At 41.1% G+C, this 20960-nt stretch overlaps 3 protein-coding genes across 3 annotated transcripts; all 3 read right to left on the reverse strand.

Moving 5' to 3' along the window:
- Window positions 1-155: 155 nt before the first annotated feature.
- Window positions 156-916, reverse strand: LOC128373260 (SLAM family member 9-like). Its single transcript, XM_053333550.1, has 2 exons — window positions 265-916; window positions 156-169 (listed from the first exon to the last, which is right to left on the reverse strand). Exons 1-2 carry the CDS (start codon window positions 914-916, stop codon window positions 156-158), a joined length of 666 nt encoding a protein of 221 aa, XP_053189525.1.
- Window positions 917-9522: 8606 nt separating this feature from the next.
- LOC128373262 (SLAM family member 9-like) lies at window positions 9523-10350 on the reverse strand. Its single transcript, XM_053333551.1, has 2 exons — window positions 9654-10350; window positions 9523-9531 (listed from the first exon to the last, which is right to left on the reverse strand). The coding sequence occupies exons 1-2, from the start codon at window positions 10317-10319 to the stop codon at window positions 9523-9525; spliced, it is 675 nt and encodes a 224-aa protein (XP_053189526.1). The 5' UTR covers window positions 10320-10350.
- Window positions 10351-12767: 2417 nt separating this feature from the next.
- On the reverse strand, window positions 12768-13916 carry LOC128373263 (uncharacterized). Its single transcript, XM_053333552.1, has one exon. The coding sequence runs from the start codon at window positions 13914-13916 to the stop codon at window positions 13206-13208; it is 711 nt and encodes a 236-aa protein (XP_053189527.1). The 3' UTR covers window positions 12768-13205.
- Between the last annotated feature and the right edge of the window lie 7044 nt (window positions 13917-20960).

Genomic DNA, 20960 nt, shown 5'->3' on the forward strand with positions numbered 1-20960 from the left:
ATCTTCATCAAGCAATGAGGCATCTATTTCAAACTGCACCATCATCATAATCAATGTCATCATTATCATCATCATCATCATTGTCATCATTATCATCATCATCATCATTGTCATCATCGTCATCATCATCTTTTCTGATTAGACATGAACACAACTTAGCACAACACCACTTGAGACAACAGATGACCAGAGATCCTAAGAGTATGACAAGCGCTAAAAGTTTAATCCAGAATTCAAAGACTGAAGGACCATCGTAGAAAAGACCTTCTGGAGGATCTTCTCTGATGAAAGGGTTGGGTATGGGGTCACTTTGTTTCTCACTAATCGGGTTCTTCATCCGGCAGGAGAACGTTTCAACACGTTGTGTCTCCTTATCGTTGGTGATGTTCCTGCTCTTCTCCCCATCCATCCACTCTCCTTCTCCCATCTTCCAGCTGTAGATGACAGGTTCAGCTTCAGTCAAAGCTACAGCTTCGTCAGACTTTCCATCACAGACCAGGGTACAGTTGTCTGATGCATCAGACCATGACAGTAGGTTTAACTCCACAACAGGCTGAGGCACCTCCTTGATCAGTTTTACATTATATCTCTCAGGCAGGACCATGTTGTTGATTTCCACTGTATACTCCCCACTGTCAGCTGGACTCATGTTTGTGATATTCAATGTTCCAGTTTCTTTGTCCAGGGTTGTTCGGCCTTCAAACACGCTGTAGTACGTTACAGCATTCATCGTTTTCAGCCATTCTACCACCAGCTCGTTGTTTAGTTTCCATGTGACAGTGTTGATCTCACCGGAGAATTTAAGCCTCAGCTCCAGTGTACCTCCGTCCCTGATAAACTTCTCTTCAGTTAAACCAGAGCTCAGCACCGCAGACAGCAGCAGCACCAACATGAAACACCTCGTCAGTCTCTCCATGTTCACAGATTAACACAAACCAGGAAGAATGTCTGGTTTTATATCTGCACGACGCCTTCTGTACAGTTCCTTCCGCATTGAGGTATACTTTTGATCTTTCTTTCTGCATGATAACAAACAGGACGTTTATCATTAGCATTTAAATTTTTAGTAATATCTGAGTATCTTTCTAACACTTAACATTAACACATGCCAAACAGTATCAGATATGAATATGTTTTAATGCATGCAGTTATGTTATAGATCACAATGAAGTGTAAGTAGGTCAGCCAGGCTCAAAACCTCAAAAACCTCATCCTTCCTGTACCCTGTATCACAAAGCAAAGAGAGTTGCCATCTGTCTGTGGTTGGACTGTTTACTGTCATCATGAAGCTCTTCAAAAGAAAAACGGTTATTTTAAATAAAAACCTTGTTTTTGAGTTTATAAAATACCAAAGGGGAACTTTTAACTTAAATAAAATAAACATCTTGTAGTTAGTCACTTTCTGTTCAGGTTAATTTTAGGTTTTAAGCAATCAAAGCAGCAGAAAATATACGTACAGATACAACAAATAAAATCTTGTTTTTATATTTAACTGCTGATCGCAACACATTACCTGCCTGACTGGAGGACTGACGGCTTTATCAAGAAACGGAAGTGATCGTCCATGTCAGCCACATCATCCTTATCATCATCATCACCTTTTCTGGTTAGACATGAACAAATCTGCTTCATTACATTTTTTTCGCCACATCAAGCACACAAAACCCCCCAAAAGAGAAAAGAGACAGATGATCAGAGATCTCATGACAGCCTCTGAAAATTGAAATCCAAAGTTCAGAGTCTGCAGGATCTTCTTCAATGAAAGTTTAACCTTTAGTTTAAAACCCTGCACCAAACACAGCAGCCAAGACGACAACAAGCAGATCCACAGAAACAGATCCAGCAACTCCAGAATGGGCTGAAGCCTTTGTTTTGGAGAAAGGGTTGGGTATGGGGTCACTGGGTTTCTCACTGATCGGGTTCTTCATCCGGCAGGAGAATGTTTTATCACCTTGTGTCTCCTTATCGTTGATGATGTCTCTGCTCTTCTCCCCATCCATCCACTCTCCTTCTCCCATCTTCCAGCTGTAGGTGACAGGTTCAGCTTCAGCCAAAGCTACAGCTTAGTCAGACTTTCCATCACAGACCAGGGTACAGTTGTCTGATGCAGCAGAACATGACAGTGGGTTTTACCTCCACAACAGGCTGAGACACCTCCTTGATCAGTTTTACATTATATCTCAGAGGCTGGAAATGGTTGTTGATTTCCACTGAATACACCCCACTGTCTGCTGGACTCATGTTTGTGATCTCCAATCTTGCAGTCTCTGTGTCCAGGTTTGTTCGGCCTTTAAACCCGTCGTAGTACGATAGATCATTTATCGTTTTCCACCATTCTGCCACCAGATTGTCCATGTGACAATGACGATATCACCGGAGAAGTTAGGCCTCAGCTCCAGTGTACCTCCATCCCTGATAATCTTCTCTTCAGTTAAACCAGAGCTCAGCACCGCAGACAGCAGCAGCACCAACATGAAACACCTCGTCAGTTTCTCCATGTTCACAGATTAACACAGAACAGGAAGAATGTCTGAATTTATATCTGCACAACGCCCTGTGCCCATGCTCCAAACCTCATCCTTCCTGTACCGTGTATCACAAACCCAGGTGAGTTGCCAACTGTCTGTGGTTTGACTGTTTACTGTCATCATGAAGCTCTTCAAAAGAAAAACGGTTATTTAAAAAAAAACCTTATTTTTGAATTCATAAAAAACCTAAGGGGAACTTTTAACTTAATTTATTGTAACTATTCTTCGAGTATGTATTCATCCCATAAAATAATTTATGTAACAACTAATTAAACTTCTAGAAAAGCATTATCTTAAAATAAAATAAACATCTTGTAGTTAGTACCTTTCTGTTCAGGTTAATTTTAGGTTTTAAGCAGTCAAAGTTCTTTTTAAATGCCATACAGTTTGTTTTTTGCTTTTTTACATCCATGTTTAACAGTAATTTAAGATGAATGAATATGTTGTACAGTTTGAACAGCAGAGGGTGCTGTGGTGCACAGAATAATGTCTGCATACGGATGAATGGTACTGTTCCTAAGGATCTTCTTACCAGAGAAGTTAGGCCTCAGCTCACCTTGTCAGTGTCTCCATGTTCACTGATTAACACAGAACAGGAAGAATGTCTGAATCTATATCTGTACAGTTCCTTCCGCATTGAGGTATATATTGTGTCTTAATAGATATTACTTCAACTTATATGCTATTAAACCAATAATAACGGGAGACTGCGTCTTGCTTCACTGGGCTGATTTATTTCACTTTTTGTACTAACTCTGGTACAAGACTGCCCTCTGTTGACGGTTGTATGCAACAGGTATTTCCAACATAACAACGGTATCCTTAGCAGGTCATAATTCAACTCAATACATAACATACTCCTCCCCACTTAAATGAACACTGCACCTGCATCTAATAAGTAAATTAACATCAACTTCTTAAAGCATTGATATGTACTGTTAACAGAACTACGAAGTATGTTATGTCATATACTCGGTAACCGTATAGCATGTTACTATCTGTACTATTTATGAAATAAACAATTCTCAAATACTGTAAAAGTATGTAAACACAATCATATAACATTTGACTAAATAGCCATACTATTATGTATCAAAAACAACTTAAATGTCCATCTTTCCTTTTCTTTTTCTGTAATGTTTTTCTATTTCTAAGGGAATGAGGTGGACTACTCAGACCCTGACATAACCCTGGGGATTATTCTGCCCCATACTTCTGGGTATGTCACAACTACAAATCTAGGCGCTCAGGAGACCGCCGTTCTCTTAGTGGGTAGCGGCGGGTGGCACTACCATCTGGTGTAGCCCCACTGGCTGTGTCAGACACAGATGTTGGCGTCGGGCTTGAAAACAGTTCAGTTTGTGAATCAGCTGAGGTAACACCAGCAGAAGTGGGCTCTCCAGCATCTGCTGTGTCCTGGGTGCATGTAAGTTGAGTTGGGCTAACCTGCAGGCCAGGTTCAGCACAGCTCACCGGTAGAGTTCCTTCAGGTGCGGCAGCTCCAGCAAGCAGCTGGTCCACGTGTCTCCTCCAGACAATGTCCTCACAGGTCCGGACAGTATAAGATACAGGGCCGGTCTGTGCTATGACAGTAGCAGGAACCCATTTCGGACCGTTGGTGTAGTTACGTGCAAGTACCTGATCACCTGCGTGGAAAATCCTTTCCTTTGATCTTGATTTGCGTCTCTCCACTTGTGCTTGTTGCTTTTGTAGCACAGTCTCTTTAGTGTCAGGTGGTCTCAGAAGGTCGAGGCTGGTACGGAGCTGTTTCTTCATGAGGAGTACTGCAGGAGCAACTTTTGTGGTTGAGTGTGGAATGTTTCTGTAGGAGAGCAGGAAACTGTTCAGCCGCTGATGGAGGGAGCCTTGTCCCTGGGAGGCCTTTAAAGCGTGTTTCATGCTTTGAACAAATCTCTCTGCCAGTCCGTTGGTAGAGGGGTGATAGGGAGAAGAGCGAATGTGTTGCACCCCGTTAGCCTCGAGGAATCTCTCAAACTCTTGTGAGATAAATTGGGGCCCATTATCGCTCACCAGTTGTTCAGGAAAGCCAAATCGACTGAACATCTCACCAAGTTTCTCAATGGTTTTCTCTGCCGTGGTCGATCTCATCATTGACACTTCTGGCCACTTACTATGTGCGTCCACTGCCACCAGAAACATCCTCTCTTCAAATGGGCCAGCAAAGTCAATATGAAGGCGTCGCCAGGGACCCCCTGGCCATTCCCACGGATGAAGAGGGGCAGGCTGTGGCATGCAGCGGACTGCTTGACATGATGGACATGTTCTGGCCGTTTCTTCAATTTGTCCATCAAGACCTGGCCACCAGAAGTAGCTTCTGGCCAGCTCCTTCATGCGAACAATACCACAGTGGCCTACATGTAGCTGCTGCAGTACCCGTTTTCGCAGCACTGGTGGGATAATCACTCTGCGTCCCCATAGAAGACATCCTGCCTGTACAGACATCTCGTTCCATCTTGTCATGTACGGTTTTAGCTCCGGGAAATCCCCACCTCCTCCTTTCAGCACAGCATCCAGTAGCCTTGATAGCACTGGGTCCTTACTGGTCTGTCGTCTCACTTGAGCAGATGTAACAGGAACTTCCTCCACTTGTCTGAAGTAGAAGATGTCAGCCTGACGCGGCTCACCATGGTCCACAGGTAGGGGTAGCCTGGATAAGCCGTCTGCATTAGCATGTAACTCAGACTTTCGGTACTTGATATCATAGGTGTGAGCAGACAACAATAAGGCCCATCTCTGCATGCGGCTAGCAGCCAAGGACGGAATGCCTGTGTGGGGTCCAAAAATTGTCGTCAGGGGGCGGTGATCTGTCAGGAGAATGAACTTCCTTCCAAAAAGATATTGGTGGAACTTCCGGATCCCAAAGACAATCCCCAGCGCTTCACGTTCAATTTGAGCATATCTGCTCTCTGCTTTGCTGAGGGTGCGTGAAGCAAACGCTATGGGGCGCTCCTCACCATTAGCCATGATGTGAGAAACAACTGCACCCACCCCGTAGGGGGATGCATCACATGCAAGTTGTAAGGGCAGCTTGGGGTCAAAATGTGTCAGGGCATCGGACCCTAACAGTGCAGTCTTTGTCTGAACGAATGCCCTCTCACACTGTGGTGTCCATTTCCAGGGTCTATTGTGGCACAACAGCTGATGTAGTGGGTTAAGCAGAGAGGACAGATTTGGAATAAACCTTCCATAGTAGTTTAGGAGTCCAAGATAAGAGCGCAACTGGCTCACATTTTGAGGTGCTGGTGCGTCTACAATCGCCTTGACCTTGGATGGCGCCTTGTGTAAACCTCTTGAGTCAATCACGTACCCTAAGTACTCGACTGAAGTCTGGAAGAATTCACATTTGGATTTGCGGACTCTGAGTCCGTAGTCCTCCAGTCGCTGCAGTGTGGCATCCAGGTTTGTTAGATGCTCTTCATCTGTTTTTCCAGTGACAAGTATGTCATCCAGATAGCATTGGACTCCAGACAGTCCGCTCAATATCTGGTCCATCGCACGCTGGAAAATAGCCGGGGCTGATGTTATCCCGAATGGTAGTCTGCAGTATCGATAGAGGCCCTTGTGGGTGATTATTGTCAGTAGTTCTCTTGACTTTTCATCCACGTGCATCTGGAGGTAGGCTTGGTTGAGGTCAATCTTGCTGAATTTTTCTCCTCCTGCCAAGCCAGCAAACAGATCATCAATGTGGGGCAGTGGGTACTGTTCAGCTTCCAGTACTGGATTGATCGTGACTTTGAAATCTCCACATACCCGCACTGATTCATCCTTTTTCATGACTGGTACTATTGGGGTAGCCCAGTCACTCTGTTTGACAGGTTCCAGCACTCCACTCCTGACAAGAGAGTCCAGCTCAGCTTCCACTTTTGGTTTTATTGCATAGGGAACTGGTCTTGCCTTACAAAACTTTGATGTGCTCTCAGGTTTGATGTTCACTTTAACTGTGATACCTTTCATGCTTCCTAGCTCCTCCTTGAAGACTTCTGTGTGTTTGCTCAGAATAGCTGACAGACTTGAGTCTCCTCTGCACAGCATGCGGATTGCAGGCCAGTCCAAGATGAGCTTCTTAAGCCAAGAGCGGCCCAACAGTGAGGGGAAATTTCCTTTAACCACATACAATTGTAGCTTAGCTGTTTGGCCATTTACCTGGACGGTGACATGGATTACGCCTTGTGTTGGCACTGGCTCCCCAGTGTAGGTCCGCAGGGTGAGGCTGGAAGGCTTCAAGGGTATGTGCAGCAATTTCTCTTTGTAAACAGTCTCTGACACAAGGGAGACTGCTGAACCTGTGTCGATTTCCATGCGCACTGGACTTCCATCCAGCAGTGGAGTGACCCAGTATCCATCTGACTCTCCACTAATTGACAATACGTACACTGTCGCCTCCTCTGAAGAGCTGCTGTCCCCAGCAGTGGCGTGGGTTTGCTGCATGTTATGTACAGACTGTCCCTTTTTAAATCTGTGTTTTGGCCTTTCGTTCCATTGTTTTTGTTTCTTTTCAGTTCCTTTGCCTCTACAAGCGCGTTCAATGTGTCCTTTTTTTCCACACTTCCTGCAATTGATGTCCTTACTCCAACACTCAGCTGCAAAATGTCCACTGTTGTCACATCTGTAACATTTGCTTTGTGCTCCTTTTTCTTCTGTGGAGACCTTGTGAACCTTTGCACTTGAATTGAGGTGATGAGATTCCTTGGCGGCTAATTCCATGGACACACTGATTTCAACAGCCTTCTCCAAGGTAAGTGCACTTTCAGTCAGCAGGCGTTTCTGTGCCGCTTCACTCCTCAGCCCGCACACAAGTCTGTCTCTGATGGTGTCGTTTAGCACATTATTAAACTCACAATGTTCTGCCAGCTTCCTTAATGCAGCCACAAACACTGTTACAGACTCTCCTTCCTCCTGGTTCCTCTTATGGAAACGAAAGCGTTCAGCAATTAACAGGGGCTTCGGTGCGAAGTGAGCTGCTAGCGTAGCCACTATGCTGTCGTAGGTTTTGGACGCAGGTTTATCTGGCTGAACCAGACAACGTAGCAAGTTGAACGTCTTCGGCCCGACCACGCTCAAAAATGTCGGCACCAGCTTTCCATCTTCAATGCTATTTGCTTCGACAAAGCAAGCAAAACGCTCGGTATAGGAGCTCCATTGCTCTTCCCTTTCATCATAGGGACCCACATTGCCGACCAGTCCAGTCATTTTAGCTTATTAGCAAGTTGCTCCAGTCTCTTTTTACTGTACTCACGCTCCGTCCGTTTACTGACGGCCACGCTGTGTCCTTGACGGTGAAGCTAGTTAGCTCCTCTGCTAACCTCCGACAGTCACGACAAAAAGGGTGAGAAAAACAAACTCCGGCCGGTTCAAAGTCTTCCTCCCCACGAACACAGGATACACGCATCCACCTCTTTATCCTCGTCGCCACTTTATTGTGTCTTAATAGATATTACTTCAACTTATATGCTATTAAACCAATAATAACGGGAGACTGCGTCTTGCTTCACTGGGCTGATTTATTTCACTTTTTGTACTAACTCTGGTACAAGACTGCCCTCTGTTGACGGTTGTATGCAACAGGTATTTCCAACATAACAACGGTATCCTTAGCAGGTCATAATTCAACTCAATACATAACAGTATACTTTTGATTTTTCTTTCTGCTTTATAACAAACAGGACGTTTATCATTAGCATTTAAATTATAATAATATCCAAGTATCTTTCTAACACTTAACATTCACTCATGCCAAACAGCATCAGATATACATATGTTTTAATGCATGTACAGCAGCTGTGTTATAGATCACATTAATGAAGTATTAGTAGGTCAGTCATGCTCAAAACCTCATCCTTCCTGTCGCTTGCATCACAAACCCAGGTGAGTTACCAACTGTCTGTGGTTTGACTGTTTACTGTTATCATGAAGCTCTTCTAAAGAAAAATGGTTATTGGGTTTATGAAATACCAAAGGGCAACTTTTAACTTAACTAAAATAAACATCTTGTAGTTAGTCACAGTGACACACAGTACTGTGAAAGGTTTTAAGCAATCAAAGTTTTTTTAAATGCCATAAAGTTTGTCTTTTGCTTTTTTACATCCATGTTTAACAGTAATTTAAGATGAATGAATATGTTGTAGTTTGACCAGCAGAGGGCGCTGTGGTGCAGAGAATAATGTCGTCTGCATACGGTTGAATGGTACTGTTCCTAAGGTTTCCTCCTAATTCATTTATAAATAATTGTGAATAAAAGTGATGCTAAAATACAACTCTGTGGTTCACCTTGGTTCATATTCATAAAACTGGACTGGCAGCCATCAGCTACTACAGTTAAACACATGTCTTAACAAAAGAAGAACTTTATCTATGATGATGATCCAACTCCAGCAGCAGACTGATGTTTGTTTGAACACTGAACTCTGTCTGATAGATGCTTTAAACAAACAAATACAAACACACTCATTATTGTTAAAAGCAGAATATTTTCTTTTATTCAATGTTTTTGCAAATAAGTATTTAAGCACTATTAGAAAAACAATTTTAGTTTCACACTTGATCATTAAAATGTATCAAATCTATCCAAAACAAACATAAAAGCTTCAAAAAACAATAATAAAACATTCATTTCTATTTTACTACTTTCTACTTTTCTTTTAAAGACTCACTTTGATGAAATGTCACAATCAAAAAGAGAAAAAAAATGGAAATATGTAAAACTAAAAGTAGCAGAAAATATTCATACAGATATACATCATTGTTTAAAAGAGCAATTTAAAAAAAGCAAAGAGATTTTGTTTTTATATTTAACTGCTGAGAACAACACATTACCTCCCTGACTGGAGGACTGACACGCTTTAATCTTCATCAAGCAATGAGGCATCCATTTCAAACTGCACCATCATCATAATCAATGTCATCATTATCATCATCATCATCATTGTCATCATTATCATCATCATCATCGTCATCATTGTCATCATCGTCATCATCATCTTTTCTGATTAGACATGAACACAACTCAGCACAACACCACCCGAGACACCAGATGACCAGAGCTCCTAAGAGTATGATAAGCCCTATAATCAGTTTATTCTCGAAATGAGAGAGATTAGGAAATACTTTGTAGAAAAGACCTTCTGGAGGATCTTCTCTGTAGAAAGGGTTGGGTATGGGGTCACTTTGTTTCTCACTGATCGGGTTCTTCATCCGGCAGGAGAACGTTTCCACACGTTGTGTCTCCTCATCATTGGTGATGGTTCTGATCTTCTCCGCATCCATCCACTCTCTGTCTCCCATCCTCCAGCTGTAGGTGACAGGTTCAGCTTCAGCCAAAGCCACAGCTTCGTCAGACTTTCCCTCACAGAGCAGAGTACAGTTGTCTGATGCATCAGAACATGACAGTAGGTTTAACTCCACAGCAGGCTGAGGCACCTCCTTGATCGCTTTTACATTATATCTCTCAGGCAGGACCATGTTGTTGATTTCCACTGAATACACCCCACTGTCAGCTGGACTCTTGTTTGTGATATTCAATGTTCCAGTTACTTTGTTCAGGGTTGTTCGGCCTTCAAACACGTGGTAGTACGTTACAGCATTTATCGTTTTCAACCATTCTGCCACCAGCTTGTTGTTTAGTTTCCATGTGACAGTGTTGATCTCACTGGAGAAGTCAGGCCTCAGCTCCAGTGTACCTCCTTCACCGAAAAACTTCTCTTCAGTTAAACCAGAGCTCAGCACCGCAGACAGCAGCAGCACCGACATGAAACACCTCGTCAGTTTCTCCATGTTCACAGATTAACACAGAACAGGAAGAATGTCTGAATCTATATCTACACAACGCCCTGTGCCCAGTTCCTTCCGCATTGAGGTATACTTTTGATGTTTCTTTCTGCTTTATAACAAACAGGACGTTTATCATTATGATTACATTTTAATAATATCTGAGTATCTTTCTAACACTTAACATTCACTCATGCCAAACAGCATCAGATATAAATATGTTTTAATGCATGTACAGCAGCTGTGTTATAGATCACATTAATGAATGTTAGTAGGTCAGTCATGCTAAAAAACCTCGTCCTTCCTGTAGCTTGCATCACAAACCCAGGTGAGTTACCAACTGTCTGTGGTTTGACTGTTTACTGTCATCATGAAGCTCTTCAAAAGAAAAGTGGTTATTGAGTTTATGAAATACCAAAGGGCAACTTTTAACTTTTATAAAATAAACATCTTGTAGTCACTTTCTGTTCAGGTTCATTTTAACACACAGTACTGTGAAAGGTTTTAAGCAATCAAAGTTTTTTTAAATGCCATAAAGTTTGTCTTTTGCTTTTTTACATCCATGTTTAACAGTAATTTAAGATTAATGAATATGTTGTACAGTTTGACCAGCAGAGGGTGCTGTGGTGCAGAGAATAATGTCGTCTGCATACGGATGAATTGTACTGTTCCTAAGGTTTCCTCCTAATTCATTTATAAATAATTGTGAGTTTCTCAAAGCACTTCATAATGACAGGTGTAAGAGCTACTGGTCGGTAATCACTCAGGCTGCTGGTGTTGTTCTTCTTCGGGAGTGGGACAATTGTGGAGGACTTCAGGCAGGAAGGGACGGCAGACTGAGACAGTGACTGGTTAAAGGTCTTGGTGAAGACTCCAGCTAGCTGGTCCGCACAGTCCATCAGCACCTGTCCAGAGACACCGTCAGGTCCTGCAGCTTTCCTCGGGTTCACAGCCCTCAGCGTGGACCTCACCTCGTGCTCCTCCACCTTGAGGATGTGACTGTTGTGGGCTTGTATGTAGTGTGGCTGCCGCTGGTGACTCCACCTCAAGGCGGACGAAGAAGTGGTTCAGCTCCTCTGTCAGTGAGGCGTCACCAACAACAGATGAGATGTTACTGGGTCTTTAGTTGGTGATGTGCTGGACCCCCTGCCACACCTGCCTGGAGTCATTGCTCTGGAGACAGTCCTCAATCCTCCTCATGTAGGCAGCCTTGGCCTCTCTGATGCCTCTCTTCAGATTGGCTCTAGCAGCACTGTACAGCGCCCCATCACCAGACCTGAAGGCGATGTTCCTCTTCCTGAGCTTTAATCATCCAGGGTTTCTTGTTGGGATAAACCTGGATGCATTTGTCAACAGTGACAGTGTCCATGCAGTGCTTGATGTAACCCAGGACAGCTCTCGGTCCTGACGTTGGAAAACAGCATTGACATAAAACACCTCGTCAGTTTTTCCATGTTCACAGATTAACATAGAACAGGAAGAATGTCTGATTTTATATCTGCAGAACGCCCTGTGCACACTTCCTTCTGCATCATGGTATTCATTTGTTTTTTCTTTCTGCGTTATAACAAACAGAACCTTTATCATTAGCATTTAAATTATAATCATATCTGAGTATCTTTCTAACACTTAATATTCACTCATGCCAAACAGCATCAGATATAAATATGTGACTTTAAACAAGGTTTTCATGCATGTACAGAATCTGTATCACATGCAGACACCACTGTGCTTTATCACATGATAGATCACATTGTTGAAGTGTGAAACAGTCAGTCACACTTCAAACCTCATCCTTCCTGTTGCCTTTATCACAAAGCAAAGAGAGTTACCAACTGTCTGTAGTTTGACTGTTTACTGTTATCATGAAGCTCTTCAAAAGAAAGAAATATTATTATTAAAAAAACTTATTTTTTAAAACCATGTTTAACAGTAATTTAAGATGAATGGATATGTTGTACAGTTTGACCAGCAGAGGGTGCTGTGGTGCAGAGAATAATGTCGTCTGCATACGGTTGAATTGTACTGTTCCTAAGGTTTCCTCCTAATTCATTTATAAATAATTGTGAATAAAAGTGATGCTAAAATAAAACTCTGTGGTTCATCTTTGTTCATATTCATAAAACTGGACTGGCAGCCATCAGCTACTACAGTTAAACACATGTCTTAACAAAAGAAGAACTTTATCTATGATGATGATCCAACTCCAGCAGCAGACTGATGTTTGTTTGAACACTGAACTCTGTCTGATAGATGCTTTAAACAAACAAATACAAACACACTCATTATTATTAAAAGCAGAATATTTTTTTATTAAATGTTTTTTTGCAAGCATGTTAGTACTGTTAGAAATATTTTTAAATTCACATGTGAAGATTAAAATATGAGATAAATCCAAAACAACAATAACAATAACACATTTTGATTCATCATGAAAATGTTCGTTTCTATTTTGTTTTATATATTTTTCTTTTAGAAGCTCACTTTGATTAACTGTGTCACAATCAAAAATAGAAAAAAACATTATAATAATGGAAATATGTAAAAACTGACAGCGGTAGAAAATATACGTACAGATACAGCACTGTTTAAAAAAATCAATTTTTTAAAAAAGCAAACAAAATCTTGTTTTTATATTTAACTGCTGATCACAACACACTAGCTCCCTGACTGGAGGACTGACGGCTTTATCAGGAAATGAAAGCGATCGTCCATGTCAGCCACATCATCACCTTTTCTGATCATTACATTGTTTTTCGCCACATCAAGCACAAAAAAAACCCCAAAAGAGAAAAGAGACAGATGAGCAGAGATCTCATGACAGCCTCTGAAAATTTAAATCCAAAGTTCAGAGTCTGCAGGATCTTCTTCAATGAAAGTTTAGCCTTTAGTTTAAAATCCTGCACCAAACACAGCAGCCAAGACGACAACAAGCAGATCCACAGAAACAGATCCAGCAACTCCAGAATGGGCTGAAGCCTTTGTTTTGGAGAAAGGGTTGGGTATGGGGTCACTGGGTTTCTCACTGATCGGGTTCTTCATCCGGCAGGAGAACGTTTCCACACCTTGTGTCTCCTTATCATTGGTGATGGTCCTGCTCTTCTCCCCATTCATCCACACTCCTTCTCCCATCTTCCAGCTGTAGGTGACAGGTTCAGCTTCAGCCAAAGCCACAGCTTCGTCAGACTTTTTCTCACAGACCAGGGTGCAGCTTTTCGATGCATCAGAACATGTCAGTGGGTTTAACCCCACAACAGGCTGAGGCACCTCCTTGATCACTTTTACAGTGTAGGTCAGTGCAGGCTCCATCGCACTGTTGATTTTCACTGAATACTCCCCACTGTCAGCTGGAGTCATGTTTGTGATATTCAATCTTCCAGTTTTTGTATTCAGGGTTGTTCGGCCTTTAAACGTGTCAGGGTACGTCAGAGTTTCTCCTCTCTCCCAATTTACCGTATTTTGGTTGAGTTTCCACTTGATGGTGGTAATGTTACCGGAGACTTTAGGCGTCAGCTCCAGTGTACCTCCGTCCCCGATGAACTTATCTTCAGCTACCACAGAGCTCAGCAGCACCAGCAGAAAACACCCTGTCAGTTTCTCCATGTTCACAGACTAACGCTGAGCAGGAAGCATGTCTGGATTTATATCTGCGCAAAGCCTTCTGCGCAGTTCCTTCTGTCTCATGATGTGCATTCTGATTTCCTTTCCACCTTAGAACAAAGAGGAAGTTCAGTATTTGAATGTCTTTCACCAACATTCACACAAGCCATATATGGAGCTTCAGATAAAACTGCAGAGTGTAAATGAGTCAACATGATTTTCATATAACTACAGCAGTTGTAACACATGCACATGCAGATTCCACAGAACTTTAACACATTATAATTGGTGTCATGCTTCCTGCACAAGTGACAGTTAGCAGCTATCTGTGGTTTAAATCATGCTTCCTGTTGTCATGAAACTCTTCGTGAGAACATTATCAAAGACTTGTTTTTGAGTTTATAAAATATCATAGAGGAACCTTTAACTTAACTAATTTAACTTATTCTAAGTATTCTTTTCGTATGTATTTATCCCCATTAAAAAGTAAAAAAGAAACGTTAATATAAAATGTGATTATAGTTTTCATCAGTCCACCAGTTGCCAGTTATTTGTTAAACTGGACTGAGTGGGAGAAGATATGTTGCAGATTATATTAAAAGGACCATTTGACTTATTGTCCAGACATTTTACTGCAGCAGTTTGTAAAACATGTGCTGGAATGAAGGATGTTGTATCTCACAGGGTTAAAAATCAGACTCATGGGTCGACTTGTAGAATTGAAGTAGTTTATTGCAAAAAAACCCCAAGAAATCCATCGTATATCTCATATTTGTACACAGACGTCATCAACCAGACCACAAACATTTCCTGTTGTGTTTTTTTCCACATTGTGGAGGTTTTTGCACAGAAGAAACTTTCACACATCACCTTCTCACTCCACAGAGGCTTGCTATGATTTCCTGTATATGTTGCACCTCGTCTTCCTGTGCTTTAGTAACTCTTTGCACATATAATCCTGTTTTTACTCTAAATGACCACAATATCAGATAATCCCCCTCCAAACCCCCAACCAGCCAACCACAGTCAGGTCATTGTAAATTCGCAATTAGCATCATCCCACTTGTCAGATTTGCTGGGACTTATGCATCACCTAAACTGAACTGAAGTGGTTTACTGCAAGAAACCCAAAAAACCCCACTAATCATATCATATTTACATCATCAGCCAGAACACAAACATTTCCTGTTTTCTTGACATTGTGAAAGCTTTTGCATGCAATAACCTATCTTTAACACATCCTTTCTATCTCACTCTCTGATTTCCTGTCCTCACAGCACCTCACCGTCCCAGGGGTTTAACACCTCTTTGCACACACAATGCTGTTTTTAGCATTTACTCGAAATGATCTTACTATACCATGTAATCCCTCCTTTAGCTGTCCCCAAACCCCCAACCAACCAACCAACCAACCAACCAACCCAGTCAAGTCATCGTCATTTAGTAGTTAGCCTCATCCCACTCATCAGATTTGCTGGGAAATACCCTCAGACCCCCTGCTTTGCTTGGGTAACTGTTACTATGTACTAGGGCTGGGCAATATATCGATATTATGTTGATATCATGATATGAGACTATATATCATCTTAGATTTAGGACATCTTAATATTGTGATATGTCATCAGAGTTTCTTTTCCTGGTTTTAAATGCTGCATTATATAGAATATGTAATTATCTGAACTTAACAGACTGTTCTAGCTGTTCTGTTATTTACCTTTTACCCATTTTGTCATTATATCTACATTAACAATGATTATTTAGCAAAAATGTCATAGCACAAATATTTTGTGGGAGCATCAAGAGACATCTCTATATGATTGCAATATCAATATCGAGGTATTTGGTTAAAAATACTGTGATACTTGATTTTCTCCATATGGCCCAGCCTTACTTTGTACAATACATACACCAATACTGTACATACAGCAGGTACTCACGGTGGTCAATCAGTCAGTCAGGCATCGGCCTTAGCTCCATCAAGACCAAGAAGACCGGAAACTCCTGGGAAAACTCAGCTTGGGAAATACACAATCCACCAGAATTCCTCCTCCTGTACTGAGTCCAGGGTCTGCTGCTGCCTCCACACTTATAATGTGAAAGTAAAGCTGGCGTTTCTCTCCTCCACTGACCTTCCACCACACTGGCGTCTCTGAAACATACATGTAGATTTTTGTGGAGATTGGTTCAAACGTGGCGGTTTAGTTGTGATTGGATAATTGGATGATTGTGGGTGTGGACTGTGGAAAACATGAATGAACTCTCTTAGAGGAAGGCGGAGATTTAAATGGTAAATGGTAAATGGTAAATGGACACTTTCTAGTCTTTCTGACAGCTAAAACCGCTTTTCACACTACATGACTCATTCAACCATTCACACACATTCACACACTGATGACAGGAGCTACCACACGGAGTACCAACCTGCTCATCGGGAGGAGACTAACCACTCATACATACACATCAACGGGAACAATGTGGGGTTCTTGCCCACATCGACATGTGGACTGGAGGAGCCGGGAATCGAACCACCAATCTTAGATAAATCTTCCTCCTGAGCCGATGTAGCCTAATTCTGATGCCGGTCGCTACCATGGTCATCTGCTTGAAATGATTATACAGGTATGATTAACATCGGGTATTTGGAGTCAATCACAAATGAAAAGTAAACATGGCAAAACATCTCTAATTTACATTTTGCATTTGTGTGTAATTCAAAACAAGAATCCAAACTACACATCGACACGGCTGCAAATCCAAACTATTGCTCAGTGCGATTCAAAACAATATCAAATATATAAATCAAAACTTAAAGCCCAAAATATTTTAAATAAATAAAAATAGGTTACATGTAAGAAAGATAACCAATTTAATTACCAATGTAATATTTCTGTATACGAGGTTGGTAGTTACACTTTTTTAATTTTCCTTTGAATTCCTCATAAACCTCGAATAGATGAACTGTGAACATGTGTAATGGAAGTCTAAAGTGTCAGGTAAGAATAAAGAGGTTTTATACTCTCATTAATGAACTGTAAAATAACCGTCCTCATCATGAGTTAGGTAGTCTGTGTTATTTAAAAGGACAAAAATAAAAACAATGTAGTGAACGGAAACGTCTTGCTGCCACGCCACAAAAATAAAAATGCTTCAGTAACGTTTTAAGTTTCACATTATAACGTGAAAGTCATATTTGGTCTCAAGCAGAGGAGGACTGACTGTTCACTCTGTCACGAATCAGTCCGCTGCTGGTGTGTTGAGAGGAGCACACATCTGATCATAACCTTTACTCTGTATGACGGGATTATTTTCATGCAGCTGTTATAAATGAGGCTCTATGTGGTTAAAACTCGCTGCGGCCATGAAGGCTATACGGACAGAGATCTGTAAAAAGAGTCACACCTCAACATGAGCGCTCCTCTCAGTGTGTTAGTTGTTGTGGACTGTGGTGGCTCCTCCTACAGGTCAATTAAAAACTACATTAAAAGGGTCTGACTCATTCATGCTGCTGTAAACAGCTGGAGGAATGAGACAGACCCTCCGTATACAGCTTCATTCATTTAAACATATTGATCACATATCATCACTGTGATCAGTAACAGCTGGATCTCATCATGTCTCAATCCAACCATGAAGTAGGTTACAACTTATAGTAGAATGAGGAGACGGATAGCATGTGGCTCATTTAAATTGAGTCTCAAGTTAAAACGTGATATGAAACTTTCACGTTATGACGGTGTCGTTTTATTTTTCTGGCGTAGCAGCAACACCCTTCCGTAGTAGTTTATCTCTGAAATGAATTTAAAATGTTTCGCAACAACCTAAAACACACATATCTACTGCATCAAGATAACATTCAGAGGAAAACATCTTTTTTTTTTTTTTTTTTTTTTTTTTAAATTCTTATAAAACAATATTGTGCATTTGAACCTCTCTGACTGCTCTGAGCTTCACATCTGGTCTGGAGGAGTCTGGACCTGGTTTCCTGCTCGTTTTACTCTAAAAAGAAAAAAGGACTTGATCTATAGGCTAACACCATATGTTTATACAAGGGTGGTTTGAGAAGTGAGGGGGACACAAGGGGTCCTTGAATTTGAATCCTATTTCCTGTATTTTATACATTTAGGGACTGTGGTGATACAACATCCAGGAAATAATGAAGTTTTTCATAATGATATATTCTGCTATAAAGTATAATACTAAAAAAAGTTTCTAATAGAGGAGCAGATAGACTTGACAAGACTTGAGAGAAGCATTTTATTTTCTGTTTCTGTTTAATATAATTTGCATTTCATGAACTTTGTGCTTCTGCTGCTTCCCTCTGTCTCACCCTCTTTGTCTTGAGGCAGCTCCACCTCATCTGTCCTCTAGTTATGATCATATTCAGTCATCGTGTGTGAGTCTAACATTAACCAGCAGCTAGAGAGTCTGCTTATTGTTGAGCAACTGATCAACTTCGTTGTTTTCCACTTCTTACTGTTATAACAGCGTGTCAGTCATATGTAGACTGCTTTACACCATGCAGCAGGAATAGATTTAAAAAACGGTGAAATCTCCCTTTAATGCATTTTCACCAATAGCCCATGTAAAAGTTTTCCCTTTCTTCTTTTTTCACTTGAAATAAAAGTTTTCTAGTGTGACAGTGAGTCTCAGTATCACTAGCTACGGCTCGGCTCTATCTATTAATGACTAACACTGTTAACAGTAAGAAGTGGAACAGAGGGAGGATCAGTTGCTGAACAATCTCACTTCAGGTTCCCTTAACTGTCCTCACTCCTCTGCGACTGTTAGAGTTTCATTATTAGTTCATCAAAGTACCGAAACCGCGAAAACAATCAGTGGATGACAGCAGCCGTCTGGTTTGAAAGTTGAAAGCGCGCGCCCCGTCTACAGAAGCTGACTGTCTGTGTGGTTAACAGATAAGATCTCATATATCTGAAAGTGTGTGTGGGGGGTCTCAAACGGGATTTTGAAAAGTGGAAATGACGCCGCAGTAATATATCAACACGTGATAACCAACCAAGAGACTGAGACGATCAATACGACCTTAGCAGGAACCTAACAGCCACGTGTTGAGTTCATCTATCTCTCCGTCTTCATACTTTATAAAATAAGAAGATGATTGTTTTATTATAAACTTATTGTGTGAAAGAGAAACACAATGAACATTCCTCTCATCTTAATGTCAGGTGGTTTACTCCAGTAACGTCTCACCCTCATTCAGAAACGTTCAGTACGAAGGCTTTTTAAACCGCGGCGCCCTCTGGTGGCGGAAGATGAGTATGACACCCAATCCTGTTCTCTCCTACTGGAAACCTGCAGGGATCCATTTATTAATTATAATGAGTTTTAAAACAGACAAAAACACACAAATCCTGAACCCTTAAACAGGCAGGAGTGGAAAATTAGATGTAAAAAATCCTTACTAGTTATGCCATTTGCACCTAAAGTAAGGAAGGAAGGAAGGAAAGGAGGGAAGAAGGAAGGAAGGAAAGGACGGAAGAAGGAAGGAAGGAAGAAAGGAAGGACAGATGAAGGAAGGAAGAAAGGAAGGACAGATGAAGGAAGGAAGAAAGGACAGAAGGAGGGAACATTTATCCTAACAGCTGAACTTAGATCTAAGGAAGGAAGGAAGGAAGGGAGGAAGGACAGATGAAGGAAGGAAGGAAGGAAGGAAGGAAGGACAGATGAAGGAAGGAAGGAAGGAAGGAAGGACAGAGGAAGGACCCGGGAGGACAACAGGAAGGATAAAGAGTGTGTATCTCCTGGTGCACGTTGCCTGTTTAAGGGTTAAACCGCGGCGCCCTCTGGTGGCGGAAGATGAGTATGACACCCAATCCTGTTCCCTCCTATTGGAAACCTGCAGGGATCCATTTATTAATTATAATGAGTTCACTTTAAGTTTTAAAACAGACAAAAACACACAAATCCTGCTGCTTCATCTGTGATTAATCAGCTAATTAACTGTTGAATCCCAGTAAAACATTTCTGCATTAATATGAAAACTATTAAATGAAGAAAATAAAAAAACTCATTCAGATTATTTTAAGTTATTTTAATGTATTTTTTTATATATAAATAGACAGTAATAAAACACTTTCAGGACTCACAGATATCATTGTACATATATTACATCTACATAATACAAACTGTAACAATAGGATTGTTTACACTATACAAAATGATGTTGTATAAAACATTTCATTTGTAAAACCTTCCATCTTTAGTCTGAGCTTCATCAGGGTTAAAGGCAGCGTGAGAAGGCACAGACGGCAGATTGAAGCATGAAAAGCATTTTTAATTCATATTGTAGGAATTTGGTGTATTGGTCCCCCCAAAAAAACCTCCATTAGAAGTCAACATGATCATCAAAATGTAAAGTTTTTGTTCCAGAGATGATTTAATGACTTCTATATTGGTTAATATTTCTATAAGTTGGTCCCATTGTTAATTATTCTCTTATTTAAAACCTTGATTTGGTTTCATGATGAGAAGAAAGAAGAGAAACATGGCAGTGTTAATCAAATAATTATCTTTATCACTGACTAGTTGGCATCAGAAACATTAAACTCTGACTTATATTCATCTTTTTACTTGATATTCATTCAGCAGCCTCCCTTTTATAACATCAGTAATTACTTGTGGAGTTATATTTATGGTCCCTCATAGCTTAAATCTGGTTAAATGGGGGCCTGGGATCATTAACAATAAGGAAGGAAGGAAGGAAAAGAAGACAGGAAGGAAAGATTGAAGAAAGAGAAGAAGGAAGGAAGGAAGAGAAGAAGGAAGACAGGAAGGAAAGATAGAAGAAAGGGAAGAAAGACAGATGGAAGGAAGGAAGGATGGAAGAAAGACAGATGGAAGGAAGGAAGGAAGGAAGGAAGGAAAGAAGTAGGAAAACAAGACAGGAAGGAAAGATGGAAGGAAGGAAGGAAGTAAGGTAAGAAGGAATTAAGGAAAGAAAGGAAGGAAGTGGGCCAAAAAGCTCCACTATGTTGACCAGCTAGTCTACAGGTGAGTGTTTGGTAGTGTAACGGCTTCATTTAACAG

This window comes from Scomber japonicus, chromosome 14 (genome assembly GCF_027409825.1).
Source record: "Scomber japonicus isolate fScoJap1 chromosome 14, fScoJap1.pri, whole genome shotgun sequence".
Taxonomy (NCBI): Eukaryota; Metazoa; Chordata; class Actinopteri; order Scombriformes; family Scombridae; genus Scomber; species Scomber japonicus.